Here is a 20,759-nt window from a genome sequence, read left to right as displayed (position 1 = left end):
CTTTTAATCGGTAACACAGACACTATGATAGTCTTAAACTGTTGCTTCGTCCTCCTTCAAAGCATGTGTCCCTTATTCTCCATGAAGAAAAACAAAAGGTGTATTTTTTTTTTAACAGACCAACCTATGATTGCTTGCTTTTTTCACTCTTAATGACAATTTTTAATGAACAGAAAATGTTAGTTTTAATGTAGATAGATGTATCAGTGTATAAAAATCTGATTTTTATGTCCCATTTTAAGTTTTTCCATAGCCTGAGTAATGAAGATAGTCTCCCCTATTATATTTTAGAAATTTTTTGTGTTTTGTTTTGCTTTGTCTTTCACATTTAGGTTTATAATCCAACTGAAATTTATCTTTATGTGTACTATGAAATAGATGTCAGGTTTAATTTTTTTCAGTATGGATATGTAATTATCCGAGCATCATGTATTTAAAAACATTTCTTTTCCTCAGTTCTCTGCCATATCGGTTTTATAATGACCAACTGTCTATAAATTCATTGACCTGGTTCTGGAATTTCTATTCTGCTAATTGCTTAGTCTACCCTTGCAACAATACAAAACTTACTATAACTTAATATAAAAATTACTGATTTACCAGAGAGCAAATCCTCCCACCTTATTGGTTTTTTGTTTGTTTGTTTGTTTTGGGTTTTTTTGCGGTATGTGGGCCTCTCACTGTTGTGTCCTCTTGCGTTGCGGAGCACAGGATCCGGACGCGCAGGCTCAGCGGCCATGGCTCACAGGCCCAGCTGCTCCGCGGCATGTAGGATCCTCCCAGACCGGCGCACGAACCTGTGTCCCCTGCATCGGCAGGCGGACTCTCAACCACTGTGCCACCAGGGAAGCCCAAAGCTTACTTTGATGTTAGTATAGGTATACCACCTTTCTTTTGGCTAATGTTTTCATAGTATTTATATTTTTCTATCCTTTTTAATTAATTTATTTATTTTGGCTGCTGTGCCCGGCATATGGGGATCTTAGTTCCCTGACCTACCAGGGCTCGAACCCGTGTCTCCTGCATTGGCAGACAGATTCTTAACCACTGTGCCACCAGGGAAGTCCCTCTATCTTTTTACTCTCAACATTTTTGTATTCTTATGTTTCAGATGTGGCTTAGTAGTCATCTAGTTAAGTTTTGTGTTTGTCCAGTCTGATAATTGTTTTTAAGATTGGAACATTAGTACATTTACATTTAATATAATTATATATTTGGATTTAAAATAAATCTACCATCTTCTCAATGTGCTTTCTTTTTGTCCTGAGTGTTTCTTTTTCTCTTCTTGTGTTATTTGAATTTGTAGTCTTTTAAAAAAGTATTCCATATTCTTCATTAATTGGGAAGTTATACAATTTTCTTTTCTTTTTCTTTTTGTGATTAGCCCAGAAGTTGTGGCATGCAGCCATGACTTACAAAAGTTTACAGGTAATTGATTCCTTTACCCTTCTGGGCAGTGCAGGGACTGTGGCAGTCTAATTCTACTTACCATTCTTCCTTCTGACTTGACTTACTATGTGTACTTTAAGAGTGTGTGTGTGTGTGTGTGTGTGTGTGTGTGTGTGTGTAAAACCCCATAAGATGTTATTATTTCAGACAGTGATTATTTAGATTTTATTTTTACAAGGAAAACTTTTTATTGAAGTGTAACATATAGAAAAGCATACGAATCTTAAGTGTACAGCTTGAATGAGAAAAATTGCTAGTTATATTGACCTGAATATTCCCATCGTTACAAAATTATTTCTTACATTAATTAGTAAATTTGGCCTTCTGGTTCTAAAACCTCAGTTCACTGAGTTTTATCATAAGTGTGCCCCTGTGAGCTATATCTACTTTCATTTTTCCAAGACTGCAGACTCTGGACAACCTTAGTGAATACTGTCTACTTGACGGTTTTTTTCATTGATTATTTCATTTAGTGCTAGACAGGGACCAACATTGAGTGTAGCCATGAACAAGATAGATGAGGTTCCTATTCTACAGCTTATCATTTGTACGTTGGGAGAGGTAAACTATTAAATAAATGCACAAACAAGATAATATGAGTTAAGTTCCTTATATTGCCATTTTTTTCTTATTTTTCCCTGTAAGAAGTGGATCATGCTTTTCTACACTTAGACTTAAAAAGGTTTTGAGTAAAGTTAATGCTGGAAAAGCTAGTCTTATGCTAGTACTTATTTTGAACTTCCCACTGAACTGTTCTTTGAGGGTACAGATTATTTTCAAGTTATCTTTTTAAAAACATTTTTTTATTGAATATAGTTGATTTGTGTTAGTTTCTGGTGTAGAGCAAAGTGATTCAGTTATATATATGTATGCATGTATGTATGTATATATATTCTTTTCCGGATGGTTTATTATAGGATATTGAATATAGTTCCCTGTGCTATACAATAGGAGCTACTTACTTATTTCTTTACGATTGCATTGGGTGTTCGTTGCTGCACGCGGGCTTTCTCTAGTTGGGGTGAGCGGGGGCTGCTCTTTCTTGCGGGGTGTGGGCTTCGCATTGAGGTGGCTTCTCTTGTTGCGGAGCAGGGGCTCTAGGCGTGCAGGCTTGAGTAGTTGTGGCTTGCAGGCTCAGTAGTTGTGGCTTGTGGGCTCTAGAACACAGGCTCAGTATTTGTGGCGCATGGGCTTAGTTGCTTCGCGGCATGTGGGATCTTCCTGGACCAGGGATCGAACCCATGTCCCCTGCATTGGTAGGCGGATTCTTAACCACTGCGCCACCAGGGAAGTCCCTAGGACCTTTTTGTTTATTTTATATATAGTAATTTGTATCTGCTAATCCCAAACTCCTAATTTATCCCTCCCCCAGCCCCCTTTCCCCTTTGATAACCATAAGCTTGTCTTCTAAGTCTGTGAGTCTGTTTCTGTTTTGTAAATAAGTTCATTTGTATCATATTTTAGATTCGACATATAAGTGATATCATTTGGTATTTGTCTTTCTCTTTCTGACTTACTTCACTTAACTTAGTATGAAAGGTCCATCCATGTTGCTGTAAATGGCATTATTTCATTCTTTTTGATGACTGAGTAGTATTCCATTGTGTATATATACCACATCTTCTTTATCCATTCATCTGTTGATGGACATTTAGGTTGCTTCCATGTCTTGGCTAGTGCTGCAATGAACATTGGGATGCATGTATCTTTTTTAATTAGTCCAGCTCGTCATTTTATCCTTAAGATACATTCATAGATGAATGTTAACTTTGTTGTAGGAATAAAATAAAAGCCCTGCTGCTATCTAAAATACTTCTAGAAATACAATCTTAGGCTGAAAGTATTTTATTTTATTTTTTTGTCGCCCTGCATGCCTTAGGGGAATCTCAGTTCCCTGAACAGGGATTGAACCCGGGCCATGGCAGTGAAAGCCTAGAATCCTAACCATTAGGCCACCAGGGAGCTTGGCTGAAAGTAGTTTTGAGAGGTAATTTAGTTTTTCTCTCCTCCAGGCAGAACCACATCTGATACTGAATCCATAAGTTCATAATGTAACCAGGAAAGAAAAGTTCCACAAAACTGGTTTACATGAGCAAAATCTCAGGTTCCAAGGAACCTGTTATGCTTGAAGAATAACCAATAGCTTTCCATCATTGTCAGATGGTATTTGTGTTTGGCAAGGTTAGGAGATGAGACTAGAAAGGCTCAGCTCAAGTTTGAATGCCTGCTAAGGATCTTTAGCTTATGGTGACTGGGGAGCCTTGGAATGTTTATAAATTGTTGAAACATACCTCTGGCAGTATAGAGGATGGATACTTTGTTTGCACAGTGCTTTATTCTCTTGTTCACCCTCTTTCAGTGGTTGTAAACTCCTTTGCGTTCAAGGCCTTACTTACATTTGTTTTTCATTCTCATCCTCCAACCTCCTTGTTTCCTAGCGCTTGGAAGTTTTGGAATGAAGTGAGAAATAGTAGCCATCCAAGCATTAATATATTTGTTTATGTTTTATTCATCTTTGGTAAGAGTAGCCAGTGGGTCATTACCTTTATGTGAATATCTTTTCTGTCTTCACGTTTTGTGTAGTCAAATATTTTCTGTTTTTACTTTGGATGTCTCCATTTCATCATCCTGGAAACTCATATCACAGGTCTGATGCCTTTAACGTAAATATTATTATAAAGAAATAAAGCATATTTATTAAAAAAACAACTTTTGAGCCATAGATGTGAAATTACTTATTCAGCAAATATTTTATACAACCAAATTCATTCTCCCCATTTTTGAATGTAATTGTACAAGTGTAGTTGTAGTTCTCTTCTTTTTTTTTTTAATCATCTTTATTGGAGTATGATTGCTTTACAATGGTGTGTTAGTTTCTGCTTTATAACAAAATGAATCAGCTCTACATATACATATATCCCCATATCTTCTCCCTCTTGCATCTCCCTCCCATCCTCCCTTTCCCACTCCTCTCGGTAGTCACAAAGCACCGGGCTGATCTCCTGTGCTATGTGGCTGTTTCCCACTAGCTATCTGTTTTACATTTGGTAGTGTATATATGTCCATGTCACTCTCACTTCATCCCAGCTTACCCTTCCCCCTCCATGTGTCATCAAGTCCATTCTCTACGTCTGCTTCTTTATTTCTGTCCTACCCCTAGGTTCCTCAGAACCTTTTTTTTTAGATTCCATATATATGTGTTAGCATACGATATTTGTTTTTCTCTTTCTGACTTACTTCACTCTGTATGACAGAATCTAGGTCCATCCACCTCACTACAAATAACTCAATTTCATTTCTTTTTATGGCTGAGTAATATTCCATTTCTTCGTTTTTTTTTTTTTAAGCTTTAGGAAAAATGAAATCTTTATTCAGTTTAGGTCTTTAGAGAAAGGCTACTAGCTTTATGGAACTTCAGTGTTGTTGACTAGGTTCGCTACATTGGAGTAGTGTTAGCTTGGTTTAATTGATTTTCTGTTTTGCTGTAGAATTGCATCACCTAGATGAGACATCTTGGCTGTGATATTGCAGTGAGTTTTGCTTGCAGCTGAGCTTTTTCGCTATGGTCCCTAGGTACGTTTTTCAGGTGTCTTCATTACCATGATGGACTACAGGTAGTGTTGTTTTTGTGTGTTTGCTTGTTGTATTTTTATGCTTAACTTCTAACTAAAATCATAGCGTCTGATTTAAGGTACTGTTATTATCATAGCACATTAATCTTTTATAATGGCTTATTTTTGTGGGGAAAAATTAGAATATATAAATATCTTGTTGTCTGTTTCAGTATTATCTGACCAATATAACTGACCAGATTATGAAGCAGTTCATAAATGTTCATTTATATAGGTTGTAGAATAATTGAGACTTCTCCTTTTATGCAAACATTAGTCTTACAATCTTTGAATCCTAAGTATTCTTGAAGAGTATATTATGTGAGGAATTACTTTACCACTTACAGAAGTTATCTCTTAAATTAGTATACCTTGGTCTTCTAGAGGCCCAATAATTAGTTCCTCTAATCTTTAATAATCAGCCCCTTTTTTAGTTATCTTTGGTGCTCCAGTATTAAAATTATTATACATAGTAAAATTTACCATTTTAACTTATTTCTATATGTACAGTTCAGTGGCATTAAGTATTTCACATTGTACAATAATCACCACAATGGATTTTATTTATCTATCTATTTATTTATTTATGGCTGTGTTGGGTCTTCGTTGTTGTGTGCGGGCTTTCTCTACTTGTGGCGAGCAGGGGTTACTCTTCATTGTGGTGCGCAGGCTTCTCATTGCAGTGGCTTCTGTTGTGGAGCACGGGCTCTAGGCGTCCCTTTCATTGGCAGGAGGATTCGTAACCACTGAGTCACCAGGGAAATCCATGATAGATTTTTAATAACAGCTTTATTGAGATGAAATCATACATCACACAGCCCTTTTTTCCATGGAATCTGAGGGAGCTCTCGCAGATTTTGATTTCCCACTCTAGGACTCGTATCTAGATCACCGTGGTGACTGAACAGAGGTTGATGAGAGCTATTAGAGTTTTTTAATTTGTGGACCAGAAGTGATGAAACTCCAGTCGGATGTTGCCATACCGATTCCAAAAGACCATCAGGTTCTAATCAAAGTCCAAGCATGTAGTGTAAACCCAGTGGACACACAAATTCACTCTGGTACCTACAGTAGAAAACCACTTCCACCTTATACTCCTGGATTAGATGTGGCTGGGATAACAGGAGCTGTTGGAGAAAGTGTATCTGCTTTCAAGAAAGGTGACAGAGTTTTCACTACCAGCATGATCTCTGGGGGCTACGCAGAGTATGCTCTGGCAGCCAATTACCCTGTTTACACACTGCCGGAAAAACTGGACTTTAAACAAGGAGCTGCCATACGCTGCCAGTATCCCGTATTTTACTGCTTATTGAGCTCTGCTCCACAGTGCCTGTGTGAAAGCTGGAGAAAGTGTTCTGGTTCATGGAGCTAGTGGAGGAGTTGGGATAGCAGCATGCCAGACTGCTAGAGTTTATGGCTTAAAAGTTTTGGGCACAGCTGGTACTGAGGAAGGACAAAACACTGTTTTGCAAAATGGGGCCCACGAAGTGTTTAATCACAGAGAAATTAATTATATTGATATAATTAAGAAATCTTTTGGTGAAAAGGAGTTGATGTGATTATTGAAATGTTAACTAATGTAAATCTTAGCAATGATTTGAATCTCTGTCACATGGAGGACGAGTAATAGTTGTTGGCAGCAGAGGTCCTGTTGAAATAAACCCACGGGAGACATCATGGCAAAGGAATCTAGCATAATAGGAGTTGCTCTCTATATATCCACCAAGGAGGAATTTCAGCAGTTTGCAGCAGCCCTTCAAGCCGGAATGGAAATTGGTTGGTTGAGACCAGTATTAGGTCCTCAGATTCCATTGGAGAAGGTGGCCCATGAAGATGATATGCAAAGCAGTGGGGCTACTGGAAAAATAATTCTTCTCTTAACCACTAATCATTTCATAGATTAATGAATTTCATAGATTAATCATTTAATCTATGAAATGATTAATCATTTCATAGATTTCCTATGGAGTTAGAGGTCTCTTACCTCAGTTTTATGTACACTGCATTTGCTTTAATTAGTATTCATTTGATTCAGTGAGTTTCTTATATTTAAAAAAAAGATTTATAAGGGCTTCCCTGGTGGCGCAGTGGTTGAGAGTCCGCCTGCCGATGCAGGGGACACGGGTTCGTGCCCCGGTCTGGGAAGATCCCACATGCCGCGGAGCGGCTGGGCCCGTGAGCCATGGCCGCTGAGCCTGCGCATCCGGAGCCTGTGCTCCGCAATGGGAGAGGCCACAACAGTGAGAGGCCCGTGTACCGCAAAAAAAAAAAGAAAAAAGAAAAAAACCGTTTCAACAAACAAGCTATTTTGCATTTCTTCACTATATATTTTATTTATAATGAAGCTCCTTTGCTTTTATCCACCACTGTTTCCCCCACCACTATTTTGCCTTTTATCTCTTCAGATTTTTAGATTTACTTTTTAATAGATTCTGATCAGTGTTAAATAATGTAGTATGTGTATTGTTCCTGACTTTACTATGATTGGTTCTAGGGTTTTGCCTTTAAGTACATAGGTATTCTTATATATAAAAAGTATTTTGGAAAAACATATACCAAAGTTGTAATGTTAGTTATGTATAGGTGGTAGGATATATGTAATTTTCACTTTGTTCTTGGTCTTTTCTGTGTTGCCCGCTTTATAACATGCATTTTGCTCTTTTATATAAAAAAGGAGGGACATTTTTCAAAACAAAGTAAAAACTGTATGTACTATTTACTAATGAAGAAATGCGTAGATCTACTCATTGCTCCAAAAAGAGACTTCTTCCCAAACATCAGTTTGCTTTTGACCAGGCTCTAGGGAAACTAGCTTTAGCTGTTCAACCTGCTATTTTAGATTCTTTAAAATAAGATGTTTGGGAGTAGGTGATTTTATGGGATTCTTCCTTCTTTGGCTCAGTTTTTTCCTCAGGTTTTCATATAGCACATGGATGGAGGACATTTTAAGAGGCCGGGATCAGGTCTCTAAAAATCAAAAGTTGAAATCAAAAGTTACTTAAATTCATACAAAAACATGAGTGACTAGGTATTGTTTTTTTTTTCCTCCCCAAAGTATTTACATTTAGGAGAGCATTTGAGATATTTATTTGCTCAGTTCTTTTCCAATTGATATAATTTCTTGTATCATTTAGTATTTATTGAATCTATGCCAAGCTACTGGAGATATAGGAAAATTAGATATGGTTCTTGCCCTTGAACACTGTGCCCATTGGTAAGGATATTGGCAGTATACCACTATTGTTTACCTAGTGGCACTTTCATGTGGATTAACTTAAAAATACCAATACAAAGTAGTATGAATCTTTGGGATTGCCCTGCCAAAGAATAGAGATCTGATCCTGAAATGAGTTTCAAAACAATTTTCCATGTCATTTCATTCTTACTCTTAAACAGTCAAGTTCTTGCAGCCCTCATACCCCTCCTAGAACTCTTCATATTTAGTTTTTATGCTTCCCGAGATTAAGCTTTGATTCACTGAATGAAGTGGACCTGACCCTTATATTCCCCAGGTTACTGTCCGGGAAGTTAACTATAATTTCTTCCCAGTGTAATCCTAGTTCTTTTTGTTAGGGGTCAAGTAAATATCTGCTTACCTTTTGTGAATTAGAGATGTCAGCATAACTGATTGTTTTCCTCCATCTCTTCTCTTCATTTTCCTCACCTCTTAACTAAATAAATATTTTTACCTGTGCTCTCAGTTTGAGAGATTATCTTTTGTTTGTTTGTTTGGTTTTTTTTTTTTTATAAGGAGGAGGAGAGGAAAAGGAAGGGGGTGGGGAAGAAGAACTTACTTAGTTGTTTTGGCTGGGCTGAGTCTTAGTTGCGGCACACGGGATCTTCGGGATCTTCGTTGCAGCAAGTTTAGTTGCAGCATGCAGGCTTATTAGTTGCAGCCTGTGGGCTTCTTAGTTGCGGCCTGTGGGCTTCTTAGTTGCAGCATGCATGTGGGATCTAGTTCCCCAACCAGGGATCAAACCCAGGCTCCCTACATTGGGAGCGTGGAGTCTTACCCACTGGACCACCAGGAAAGTCCCGAGATTATCTGTTATTAAAGAAAGACATTTCAACAAACTCAGGCCTGTATGGTTTTTTTGTTTGTTTTTTTTTTAGTGGTTATGTAAGTATTCTCTTTTTATTTGTCACATAGGCCTGTATGTTTGTAAATTATTGTTAGTTGAACCATTGCAGATATTTCCCAATGAATTGAATCGCAGTTCTCTGTAAAAAAAATTGCTTGAGAACCCAATTTAATGTGTTAACTGAATCAATCTTTTTTTTCCTTTTCATTTCAGTTGGAAAGACATCACTGATTACCAGATTCATGTATGACAGTTTTGACAACACCTATCAGGTATTTTGTTTATGCCAACCTACTAGTTGTCTCTTATGTGTTACAGGTCCTTTTAAAAATTCATTTATTTACATTCAGACATGGATATAAAAGCATTTTCTGTAATCTGTAAAATTCTCTATAAATACAAAGTATAACTGATGATGCTCATAGTCCTCAACTTTTTCATTTGATTTCTTTAGCTTCTCTTCCAAAATCTATTGAAAGATTATTGCTAATACCATCTGGGATAGAAGTAAGAGTGATTATAGCTATTCTCTTGGAGAGATTTCCTCCAAGTCTAGGATTCTGTGACATTTTCATCTATACTTGAAGTCAAGAATAAGTGAGTACTATAATTAGAAATCATTAACAGAAGGAGATTTGGGAGTTCACACATATATGGAAAATTAAATAACTCATTCGTAAATAACCAGTGGGTCAAAGACAATCACAAGGGAAATTAGAAAATACTTCGAGATAAATTTAAAAAAAACCCCACAGCATACCAAAACTTATGGGATACAGCTAAAGCAATGTTATAAGGAAAAGAATAGATACATTAAATCAGTAATTTAATCTTCTATCCTAAGAAACTAGAAAAAGAAAAGTAAACCTAAAGCAAGCAGAAGTAAAAACTACTTTAAAATGTAGGTTTTATTATTCAGGTGTGGTGAGGCCAACAGATCAGGAGATGATTGCCATTGTAAAGATAGTTTACTATACTCACAAATTGCAAGAGGAAGGGACACTCCAGGCCATATGAGGGGGGCACATGGAAGAAGTACTGGTATTGGTCAGGAGGTGAAGGGGGGGTGGGCAGGAAATGTAGGCACTAGCCTTTATTGGGATTTCTGTGGGAAGGATGGGTAAGACCAGGTAAGGAAATATAGGATTGCCTACTTTGAGTAATTTCAGTGGTCTCTGGGCTGTAGGGGCTGTTCCTAGTTGTCTGCTACTTGGCCCTAGGGTGATTAGGGCAGGGGAGTAATGACCCTGAGTGTGATAGAGGAGGTGGTTGGGGTATGGGTTTGGATTGGTTGGTTTTCATATTAAAGGCCCTCCACAGGCAAGTTTTACTTCTCTAGGAATTGGCAAACCCTGGGATGGCCAGTCCCTCCAGTATAAGGAAGGCCCCAGGTGTCAGGACAACAAAAATACAGAAAATAAAGACGTGCTTAATTCAGAAGCTGATAAAGATTAGAGCAGAAATATATGGAAGAGAGAACAGAAAAACAAGAAATTCAGTGAAACCAAAAGTGGTTCTTAGAGAAGATCAGCAAAATTGACAAACCTAAAGGTAGACTAATCAAGAAAAAAGAAGGCTCAAACTATTAAAATCAGGAGTGAAGGAGAAGACCTTACAGAAATAAACAGGATTATAAGGGAATACTGTGAACAGTTATATGCCAACAAATTAGATAACCTAGATGAAATGGATAAATTCCAAGAAAGATACAAACTATCGAAACTAACTCAAGAAGAAATAGAAAATTTGAATATACCTATAATAAGTAGATAGAGTTATCAATCAAAAAACTTCTTACAAAGAAAATCGCAGGACTAGATGGCTTCACTGGTCAATTCTATGAAATATTTAAAGAACAACACTAATACTTCGTAAACTTCCAAAAGCAGAAGAAGAAATACTTCCCAACTTATCCCATGAGGTCAGTATGACTCTCATACCCAAACCAGGCAAAGACATCAAAAATAAAACTACAGACTAATATCCTTTATGAATATAAACACAATAGTCCTCAGCAAAATACTACCGAACTGAATCTGGTAACTTGTAAAAAGGTTCTATACCATTTACCAAGTAGGATTGGTAGGTTAGTACCAAGATTACAAGGTTGGTTTAACATACAGAAAGTGATGTAATACGCTATATGAATAGAATAAAGGACAAAATCAGGGGAATTCCCTGGCAGTCCAGTGGTTAGGGCTCCACACTCTCACTGCTGAGGGCCCGGGTTCAATCCCTGGTCGGGGAACTAATATCCTACAAGCCACTCAGTGCTGCCAAAAAGAAAAAAAAAAGCCACGCAGTGTGGACAAAATCACACGATTATTTCAACAGACACAGAAAAAGCATTTGACAGAATCCAGTAGCCTTTCATGATAAAAACACTTGGCAAATTAGGAATACAAGGGAACTTTCTAAATGTGATAAGGGGCATCTCTATGAAAGACCCACAGCTAACATCAGACGTAATGTTTAAAGGCTGAATGCGTTCTCTTTAAGATCAAGAACAAGACAAGGATGTCTGCTCTCAGTTGCATATGTATCTAAGTTATATGTTTGTATGTATCTTAGTTTAAAATGCTTAATTGTGAAACGAAAATCAAAGAAAAAGCTAAAACGAATAAATTAGTAATCTTCATACCAGGTACTTTCACTGAGGCCCTAAGCACATTATAAATCTTTTTCTGTATTAACTTTTTTGCTGCACGGCCTGTGGGATCTTAGTTCCCCAATCAGGGGTCAAACTCACGCCCCCTGCAGTGGAAGCGCAGAGTCCTAACCACTGGACCGCCAGGAGAGTCCCTGTATCAACTTTCTGAAATATTCTTATTAAAATTTTTAAAAATCCCTTTTAATTGAAGTATTTTACATCTGTATTACTGTGTAGTTAGTATAAAAACTTGATTTCAATTATTTGTCTTAGGAGTGTATCAAATGTTGATCTGATTAAAGGAATGGTTAATTTCCATAGTAATTAACTGCCTCTGTCTCAATTATTAAACCATTTTTTATTTTTCAGAAAGCTTTTAGGGTAAATATAAAATCTGAATCCTGTCCCTTTTTTAGTATGTATTTTCCCATATTTGAAATATTTATTTTATTTCAGGGATATGCCTTCTGGTTTGAACACTAAGAAAACTGAAAAACTTGGGCATTTGTTTTCTAGGAAAAAGTTTGTCCAAATTTGTACAATTTGTCCAAAACCATCCAACTACTAAATGGTAGAACTAAGATGTAAACAAAGGTTTTTCTAATTGATCTTTGACAAAGGAGCAAAGGCAGTACAATGGAGCAAAGATAGCCTCTTCAACAAATTGTGCTGGGACAGCTGGTCATCCGCATGCAAATGAATGTAGACACAGAGGTTATTCTCAGAATGGACCTAAACACAGACCTAAATGTAAAACTCTGTAATAAGCTACTGGAAGGTAACATTGGAGAGAACCTAGATGATCTTGCATATGGCAGTGACTTTTTAGATACAATACTAAAGGCATGATCCATAAAAGAAGCAGTTGATAAGCTGGACTTCATTAAAATTAGAAACTTCTGCTCTGCCAAAGACAGTGTTAAGAGAATGAGAAGACAAGCCATAGATTTGCAAAAGGCACACATGACAAAAGACTTATCCAAAATATTCAGTGGGATCTTATAATCGATAGTAGTAAAGAATTATTAATTCCTTACATTTTGATAAATTTTGACAGATATGTACACCTATGAAGCTACTACTACAATCAAGATTAAGAACATTTCCATCTCACCCCCAAAGGAATTTGTTTCTAATTAAGCCTTTTATTAAAACCCATAACGATCATGAAACAGGAATGACTAAAACATAAACATGACATTTAAGAAAAGTCACTTCTTAAAAGCCAATGAATATGTATAGTATGAATTTTATTACATTCTTTTGAATATTTCAGAAATGGTTTAGTCACATCTTAAGACACTATAAAAAGAACAAGTTTAGAAATGAAAAAATAGTACAGTTAGCAAGAGTACTTCGGGTTTTTTTGGACCCGTTTATATCGGATATCCTCAATTTTCTAGGTCCCTGCAACTCTACAGCTTATAGCTTCACCTAGATGACCTCTTGCATACCATATTTTGATTCTGAGCAATGGTTCTCTCTCTCTTCAGCAGAGAAACTATAAATACCATTCTTAGGGACTGAAGAAAGTATTGATGTCATTGAGCCATATGTAGAAAGTTCCTGAGAGTGTTGAGCTCATATCTTTGGGAGTGGAACCAAATACCATACGCTAAAAAATTTGAACTAGAGTCAGAGTCTTAGGCTAAAAAATTATGAGCTAGAGCCTGTAGTTGGAGTCCTCTGAGTATTTCTGAAGTATTTCATTTTACCCAAGTTCTCTGTGAAATTAAGGAGATATTTCCGGCACACCTAAAGTGCTGTTGCTACTTATGCAGTAAGACTATTGCTGCTGTTCATTCAGACATTTATAAGGGCAGTGATGTTGATGGGGTGAGGTTACATAGAATTTGAGAGATAAGGAAAGATTTTGATTCTTTGTGAAGAAGTTGTTGCTAGTGAAGCCAAAATATCATTGTACTTTGGCATTAATAGGAGATACTGATTTACAATGTAAACTACAAGTTTTTGTAAGAATTAGGTACAGTCCGAGGTATTATCTTAGTTTAGCTCTAACAGGAAAATTTGGATAATGTAGCACCCTACATCCTTACCTAGGGAAATCAGCTTGACAGCATATCAAGTATTAACTTGATATATGAAGAATTGACCATATGTTGTTAGCTGCAAACTTAGTTATCAGGTGAAGAGTTGTTCAGTGGATTATTTGAAGATTCCCTACCCCTACCTCCACCATACACACAAGAGAAAGACTTCTGAAATGAATAATTGAAGAGCTAGTCTCATAGCTAGAAATGTATTATTGAGCCGTATGTAATATATATCTGAAACTTAGTGAAGTTTTATTTCACAAAAAAGATAAATTTTATGTAATTCATAATTCATGCCCTATTTATGATTCCTTTGCACTGAATTAATTTCATTTGAAAAAGACTAAACTGGTTGGCCAGAATAGTCCTTAATTGACCATATTTTGGTCATTATTTCAAAGTAAAGCAAAAAATCTAAGTTATCTGGGAAAATTATTTCTAGTTAGAGAGTCTGGAAGCGTTTCTCTTAAGTTGCTCTAGCATTCACCACTTCTTTTTCTTTTACCAATTATAAACGAACAGATTTTTCTAACAGTTTCAACTATATCAGTTTGAACCATACTACATTGCTATTTTTATCATTCAAAAGTGGTATAATATTGGCCATTTTATATAGTTCAGCTTAATGTAAATAAGCTCGAGAAAGATTCCCACAGTTGGAGTAGTTTAATTCTTTTATTTGAGGAAGATTATATTGCTCAGAGTAACCTTAGAGATTACTTTGAATTTAGAGAATTTCTTATTCCAAAGGCTGTTACAAATCAACAGTTAAGTTCAGGACAGCATAGATAAAACAGTGAGTTTTATTTATTTATTTTTAAAATTTTATTTACTTTTGGCTGCATTGGGTCTTCGTTGCTGCGCGCAAGCTTTCTCTAGTTGTGGCGAGCTGGGGCTACTCTTTGTTGCGGTGTGCGGGCTTCTTATTGCTGTGGCTTCTGTTGTTGCAGAGCATGGGCTCTAGGTGTGCAGGCTTCAGTAGTTGTGGCACGTGGGCTTAGTAGTTGTGGCTTGCAGGTTCAGTAGTTGTGGTGCACGGGCTTAGTTGCTCTGTGGCATGTGGGATCTTCCCGGACCAGGGATCCAACCTGTGTCCCCTGCATTGGCAGGCGGATTCTTAACCACTGCACCACCAGAGAAGTCCAAGCAGTGGGTTTTAGACACTCTAATGAACTTGTCCAGAAAGATGGTGGTGGTGAATAAATATATCCTTAATCTCTTTAAGTTAAAGCTCTAGATTATTCTATACAGAATTCTAGATTATCAGTAGAAACAAAATCCTTAACTAGATGGACTGTTTTGCTGATTCTGTGTTTGATTTGTCTTTTTATTTTTGTTTAATTTTTAATGACTTTTTTTTTTTTTCCTTTTCCAGAAGTATTGTCATTTTATTTGGGGTGGGGGTGAGGTTCTTTTTTTTCACTGTGGTAAGAACACTTACATGAGATTTTACCTTCTTATTAGATTTTTAAGTGTATACAATGCAGTATTGTCATCTACATGCACAATGCTGTGTAGCAGATCTCTAGAACTTGTTCACCTTGCAGAACTAAAATTTTATGTCCATTTTAATGACTCATTTTTAAAATTCACAGACTCTACCTAGTTTCTGTCCTAATTGACAGAAATATAATATGGCACAAAGGTATCTAGGGGGAAAATGTATATACATATATTTTTTCCCACATATGTACATATACGTAAACATTTTTAAATGGGATTCCCTTCTAAACTGGATTCTGTATCAGCATCTTCTTTCTGGGGTCGTTTTCCTTTCCTCATTCTTTTTATTTATCTCTGTTACTCAATTTTAAATTCTTTTAACTTCCCCACTCTTTTCTTCCTTTGGTCATTGCCTCTTTCAACTCATTATTTCTCTATTTTCTCTTGATAGAGAAGGCAGCAACCAGGCAACAGAGCTTTACGTGTTTGGACCACAGAAGGAAACTGATTATGATTGCTTCATACGGAAGAAAACTTGTTTTCCTTACCTAGTTAGTTTTGTATTGGAAAAATCATGTCCCATATGGAAAATCATAATGTTTATGGGTCTCTGGCTTCTGTGGCATCAGGACAGGTGACAAACCACTATTTATGGAGTCAGAATAGTAGCTTACATCTGAATCTTTTATAAAATAGCTGTAGGGGTAAATAAGCACCATTCTAAGTGGAGAGCATCCAAATAAAATAGCTAAACAAGTAAAAGTTACTGTTATCTTGGCTCCAATATATTTGGATAACATTGTTCAATCTAGAATTGTGAGCTCCTTTTATAAGTACTCAGTTTAATTTGTTTTTTTTTCAAAGCAGACCCCTGCCCCCTCAAAACCAATGAATTAGTTAACATTTAAGATAATATGAAGTTGTAAATTAAGATACATGGGAGAATTTTCTCTTTGGTTTCTTCTGCAGTTATTGCCTTTTGCACTTTTTTAAGGAGATGAGCAAGAAGCAGCACTAATGTCTCATCCATCTTTTATGAAAATTTGAATTAGTTCCTCATCAGTAGCATTCAAGATGCTGGAAAAGCTGATAACGATTAGTTTCCCAGCCATCTCCTTTCTTTTCTTCCTGCTGTTGGCTTAATTCTTACAGCTGATCGACTTCTATGCTGTAGTAGCTCAGCTTGGAATAAAATTAACTAAGAAGAAGAGTAACAACAGGATGTTTTTCAGGTTAATCTTGATCTTTATAAGTTCAGTGATATAACTGATGCCCCAAAACTAGGATAGTACAGTGCAAGGAGGGGACTGTTGTACATTTTATCATAAAGTCTGACTTTGTACTAATTGTAAAAAATTTATGTCTTGACTGTGAGATCTGAAAATGCTTGTTTCTATTTATAGCCATTAAAAATTATTTTGGGCTGTTTATAACAAACACAAAATAACACTGATAAGTGACATGAGAATTTTTTTTCATGTAAAAGAAGTCTAAAGGTAGTGTGTTTCAGCACTTGCGTGGCAGCTCCATGGTCATCCAGGACCAAGACTCCTTCTAACTTTCTTTTTAACCTGATCTAATATATGACTTCCATATTGAAATTTGCTTCATGGTTACTGAATGGTTCCTGGAGTTCCAGCCTTGGTAGCCACAGTTCAGGAAGAAAGACGGAGGAAAGGGGGGAAAAACCAAGAACGTACCTCCCGACTGAGTTAACCCCATTTATTTAAAGTTCAAAGAAGCCTGGAAAATGTAATTTTTTCTTGGGAAAAGTATGGTTTTAAGTAAATGTTTGATTGTGTTAGTAGGGAGGAAAGGGTAGATGGATATTTGTGTAGGTAACTACCTCTGCCACACTGTCTGAGTAAATGAGGTTCTACTGGTGAGATTTCTTAAATGCAGCTATGCCACTCCTGTACGCTCCTGAGGTTTGTCAATTAGATGCTCTTGCAAAGTAATTCAAGTTTATAAGCCCATTGTCCCACCCTATGGCAGATATAATTTTCAGATTGAATGTCATAAGGTGGAATTAGTACTTAGGTTGTGTATTAGTCACATAGTTTGGGATAAAGGAGGAAGCATCTTCTTCTGTTGTTGTTGTTGTTTGTTTTAAAATACAAGTCCATGTGAAAAGGAGATCAACAAAACTACTCAAAAAAAATAAAGGAGACCTAATTAAATGGAGGGACATCCCAGGTAAATAAATCAGAAAACTTAACATTGTTAAGATGTCAGTACCAACCACCCAAAGCAATCTACAAATTCAGTGCAATCCGTATCAAAATTCCTACTGCCATTTTTGTAGAAATGAAAGACCTGATCCTAATTCACCAAGATATTAATAGCCAAGGTATTATTGAAAAAGAAAAATAAAGTTGGAGGACTCACACTTCCCAATTTCAAAATTTCCTACAAAGCTACAGTAATTAAAACAGTGTGGTAATGGCATAAGGGTAGACATACAGACCAATGGAATAGGATTGAGAACCTATAAATAAATATATATATCTCTTGACAATTGATTTGCAGTAGAGGCACCAGGCCCAACCTACAGAATAGGGGGAAATATTTGAAAGTTACATATCTGATAAAGATTTAATATCCAGAATATATAAAGAACTCCTACAAATCAATAACAAAATGACAAACTCAATTTAAAGATAGGCAAAAGACTGAATAGACATTTCTCCAGAGAGGATATACAAATGACCAATAAGCACCTGAAAGCATGAAAAGATGTTTAGCATCATTAGTCATTAGAAAAATGCAAATCAAAACGACAGTAACATTTCACTTCACACCCACTAGGATGGCTATTTATATAGAAAAGGGAAAATAGGAATATATCACTAGTGGGACTTTAAAATAGCACAGCTGCTGCAGAAACTTTCCTCACAAAGTTAAGTAGAATTACCATATGGCCCAGCAATTTTACTCCTAGGTATATACCAAAAAGAATTGAAAACAGGAACTCATAGTAGCCAAAAGTGTCCATCAATAGATGAATGGATAAACAAATTGTCATATATCCATACATTGTAATTTGGTATTGCTTAATGGGTACAAAGTTTCTGTTTGGGGAGGTGAAAAAGTTTTGTAAATAGTGTTGACAGTTGTACAGTTGTGAATGTAATTAATGCCATTAAATTATATACCTAAAATAGTTAAAATGTCAAATTTTATGACAATTTAAAAATAAAACCTATCTTTATTATTTTTTTTTTAGAAAGTTTTTTTTTTAAATATTTATTTATTTGGCTGTGCCAGGTCTTTTTTTTTTTTTTTTTTTTTTTTTTTTTTTTGCGGTATGCAGGCCTCTCACTGTTGTGGCCTCTCTCGTTGCGGAGCACAGGCTCCGGATGCGCAGGCTCAGCGGCCATGGCTCGTGGGCCCAGCCACTCTGCGGCATGTGGGATCTTCCCAGACCGGGGCACGAACCCGTATCCCCTGCATCAGCAGGCGGACTCTCAACCACTGCGCCACCAGGGAAGCCCAGAGTTGGACTTTTATTCCCAACTCCACAGCAGAAGCTTTGTGTCTTTAGACAAGTTATTTAACTTCTCCAAACCCCAATATTGTTATGTATAAAATGAGAAAAATAATGATGCTACTAGCTACTTGTAGAGATGTATTAGCATTAGAGATGATCATGTAAAGGGCTTAAAAGAATCTCTAATACACAGCAAGTGCTCAGTAGGTAGAAGCCATTATCACTGAAAATTTTGTTCATTTTTATTTGACTATGATATGTTCATATGTTTATTCATTATTTCTTCTACAATCATAATTCCCACTTGAACCCTAAACTGCTGACTGCCATTAAACTATTACTATTTTTAACTTCTTTGTTTTGTTTTGTTTTGTTTTGTTTTACAGGCAACAATTGGTATTGACTTTTTATCAAAAACAATGTACTTAGAGGATCGAACAGTGAGTAATGTTTTCAGTGTGCGATTTTCTGCAACACTCCAGGATAGAAAATTATGATCAAAACTATAATCGATGATTGTCACCATAAGAAGTACTTAGCAAAGTTGCCAAAGTTAGTTTACAGGCCTTGAGAAAAACTGTTATTATAGAGTGAGTAGTACTCAGCACTTTGAGTTTTTTATCCCCAAGTAGAATCCAAAGGGGAGAGAAAGCTGTTATTTGTAAAACTCTGATGGCCCTAGACTTGTTAAACAAAATTTTGTCTTGATTTGGAAAATTATAACAAATAGCATTGAGATAAGAATATTTTCAAGAAGAAATTAGAGCTGCTAAAGACCTTTTGAATACCACTCTTGAGGCATTCAAAAAGATTTCATTTGAATATCACAGTTTGTGAACTTCAAGGTTTTATTTGTCAGAATATGATATGTACCAAAGTGACTATGAATAGAAAAAATTAATGTGCATTTACTTGTTAGATTTTTGTCTTCCATCTTTTGGAATACTCCTTTTAAGTGCAATATAAATCCTGTATTCTAGCCTGCTATCCCTTGAAGAGATTTCTGTCACCTAAACAGTGACTCTCTTAAATGCATTATTTTGGGATCTGTACCCAAAAAAGTTATCTCTAATGCTATTTCTTATAAGTTTGTGAGTTTTTTTCTTTTGTATGTTCTCTTTTATGTTTTAACATATAGCATTCTATTTCTTAAAATTTGAAAACAGAAACGGCTTTATGATGGTAAGAGAACTTAATGCTTGTTTTCAGGCTTTTCTTCCTGGAATGTAGACGTGAAAAAGTAAGAAAGTAAGGATATTTTTACGTAGGGTTGCAAAAAGATATTTCTCCTTTTTGCTAGATTATATACAGTGTTCTAGGAAGAAATGTGTGGGAGAAGCATAAGCACAGTAATCAGAGATCCAATTTCAAAGTGTTCTGAATCCAATAGAGAAAAGAGACATTTTATTTTAGTTTCAGAGAGGCTTGCAGAAAAGGGGATGTTGACAATGATCACTGACATTTACCTTTGTTTTTCCCTTTTATGTTCACTATTTGAACATTAGCAGTCTACTTTTGCTCTCCGGAACATATAGGATTCAAAGAGAGGTTACAGGGAGGGGAAAAAAAAGGAAGCTGTACTTCTGATTCTGTGAAATCTTTCATATTGCCATTTTTTTTGCATTATGTACCTTCAGAGCAAGCCAAATTTAAATATTATTCCCTTTTGAAAAAGGAAAGGAGTTTTGTGTTATTTTCATTCCTCACATCCCTGTAACCTTTTGCATGAGTTTCCTTTTACCTCCTTGCCACCCTCCTCCCTTTAAAAACATTATTTCTTTTTAGTATGAATTTGGTTTTTTTTTTTTTTTTTTTTTTCCCCCCATCCCACAGATCAGGCTGCAGCTATGGGATACTGCGGGTCAGGAACGTTTCCGTAGCCTCATTCCCAGTTACATCCGTGATTCTGCTGCAGCCGTAGTAGTTTACGATATCACAAGTAGGTATTTTGCAACGGGTTGACCTTTCTTATTTTTCTTG

General features: G+C 36.2%; 1 protein-coding gene and 1 pseudogene across 2 annotated transcripts in view; both read left to right on the top strand.

The window, feature by feature from the left end:
• RAB6A (RAB6A, member RAS oncogene family) overlaps nt 1-20,759 on the top strand; it is a 66,669-nt gene that overhangs the window by 18,961 nt on the left and 26,949 nt on the right. The window contains exons 2-4 of one of the 2 annotated variants that reach the window (XM_030836127.3): nt 9,356-9,414; nt 19,166-19,219; nt 20,613-20,718. In XM_030836127.3, coding sequence (XP_030691987.1) covers nt 9,356-9,414; nt 19,166-19,219; nt 20,613-20,718 — 219 coding nt within the window. The remainder of the gene's footprint in view (nt 1-9,355; nt 9,415-19,165; nt 19,220-20,612; nt 20,719-20,759) is intronic. The other variant, XM_030836125.3, reaches the window with a different exon arrangement.
• On the top strand, nt 1,408-6,964 carry LOC115841836 (quinone oxidoreductase pseudogene; annotated as a pseudogene).

This window comes from Globicephala melas, chromosome 8, assembly GCF_963455315.2.
Source record: "Globicephala melas chromosome 8, mGloMel1.2, whole genome shotgun sequence".
NCBI classification, from domain to species: Eukaryota; Metazoa; Chordata; class Mammalia; order Artiodactyla; family Delphinidae; genus Globicephala; species Globicephala melas.
This window is presented reverse-complemented; position numbering and strand designations above follow the sequence as displayed.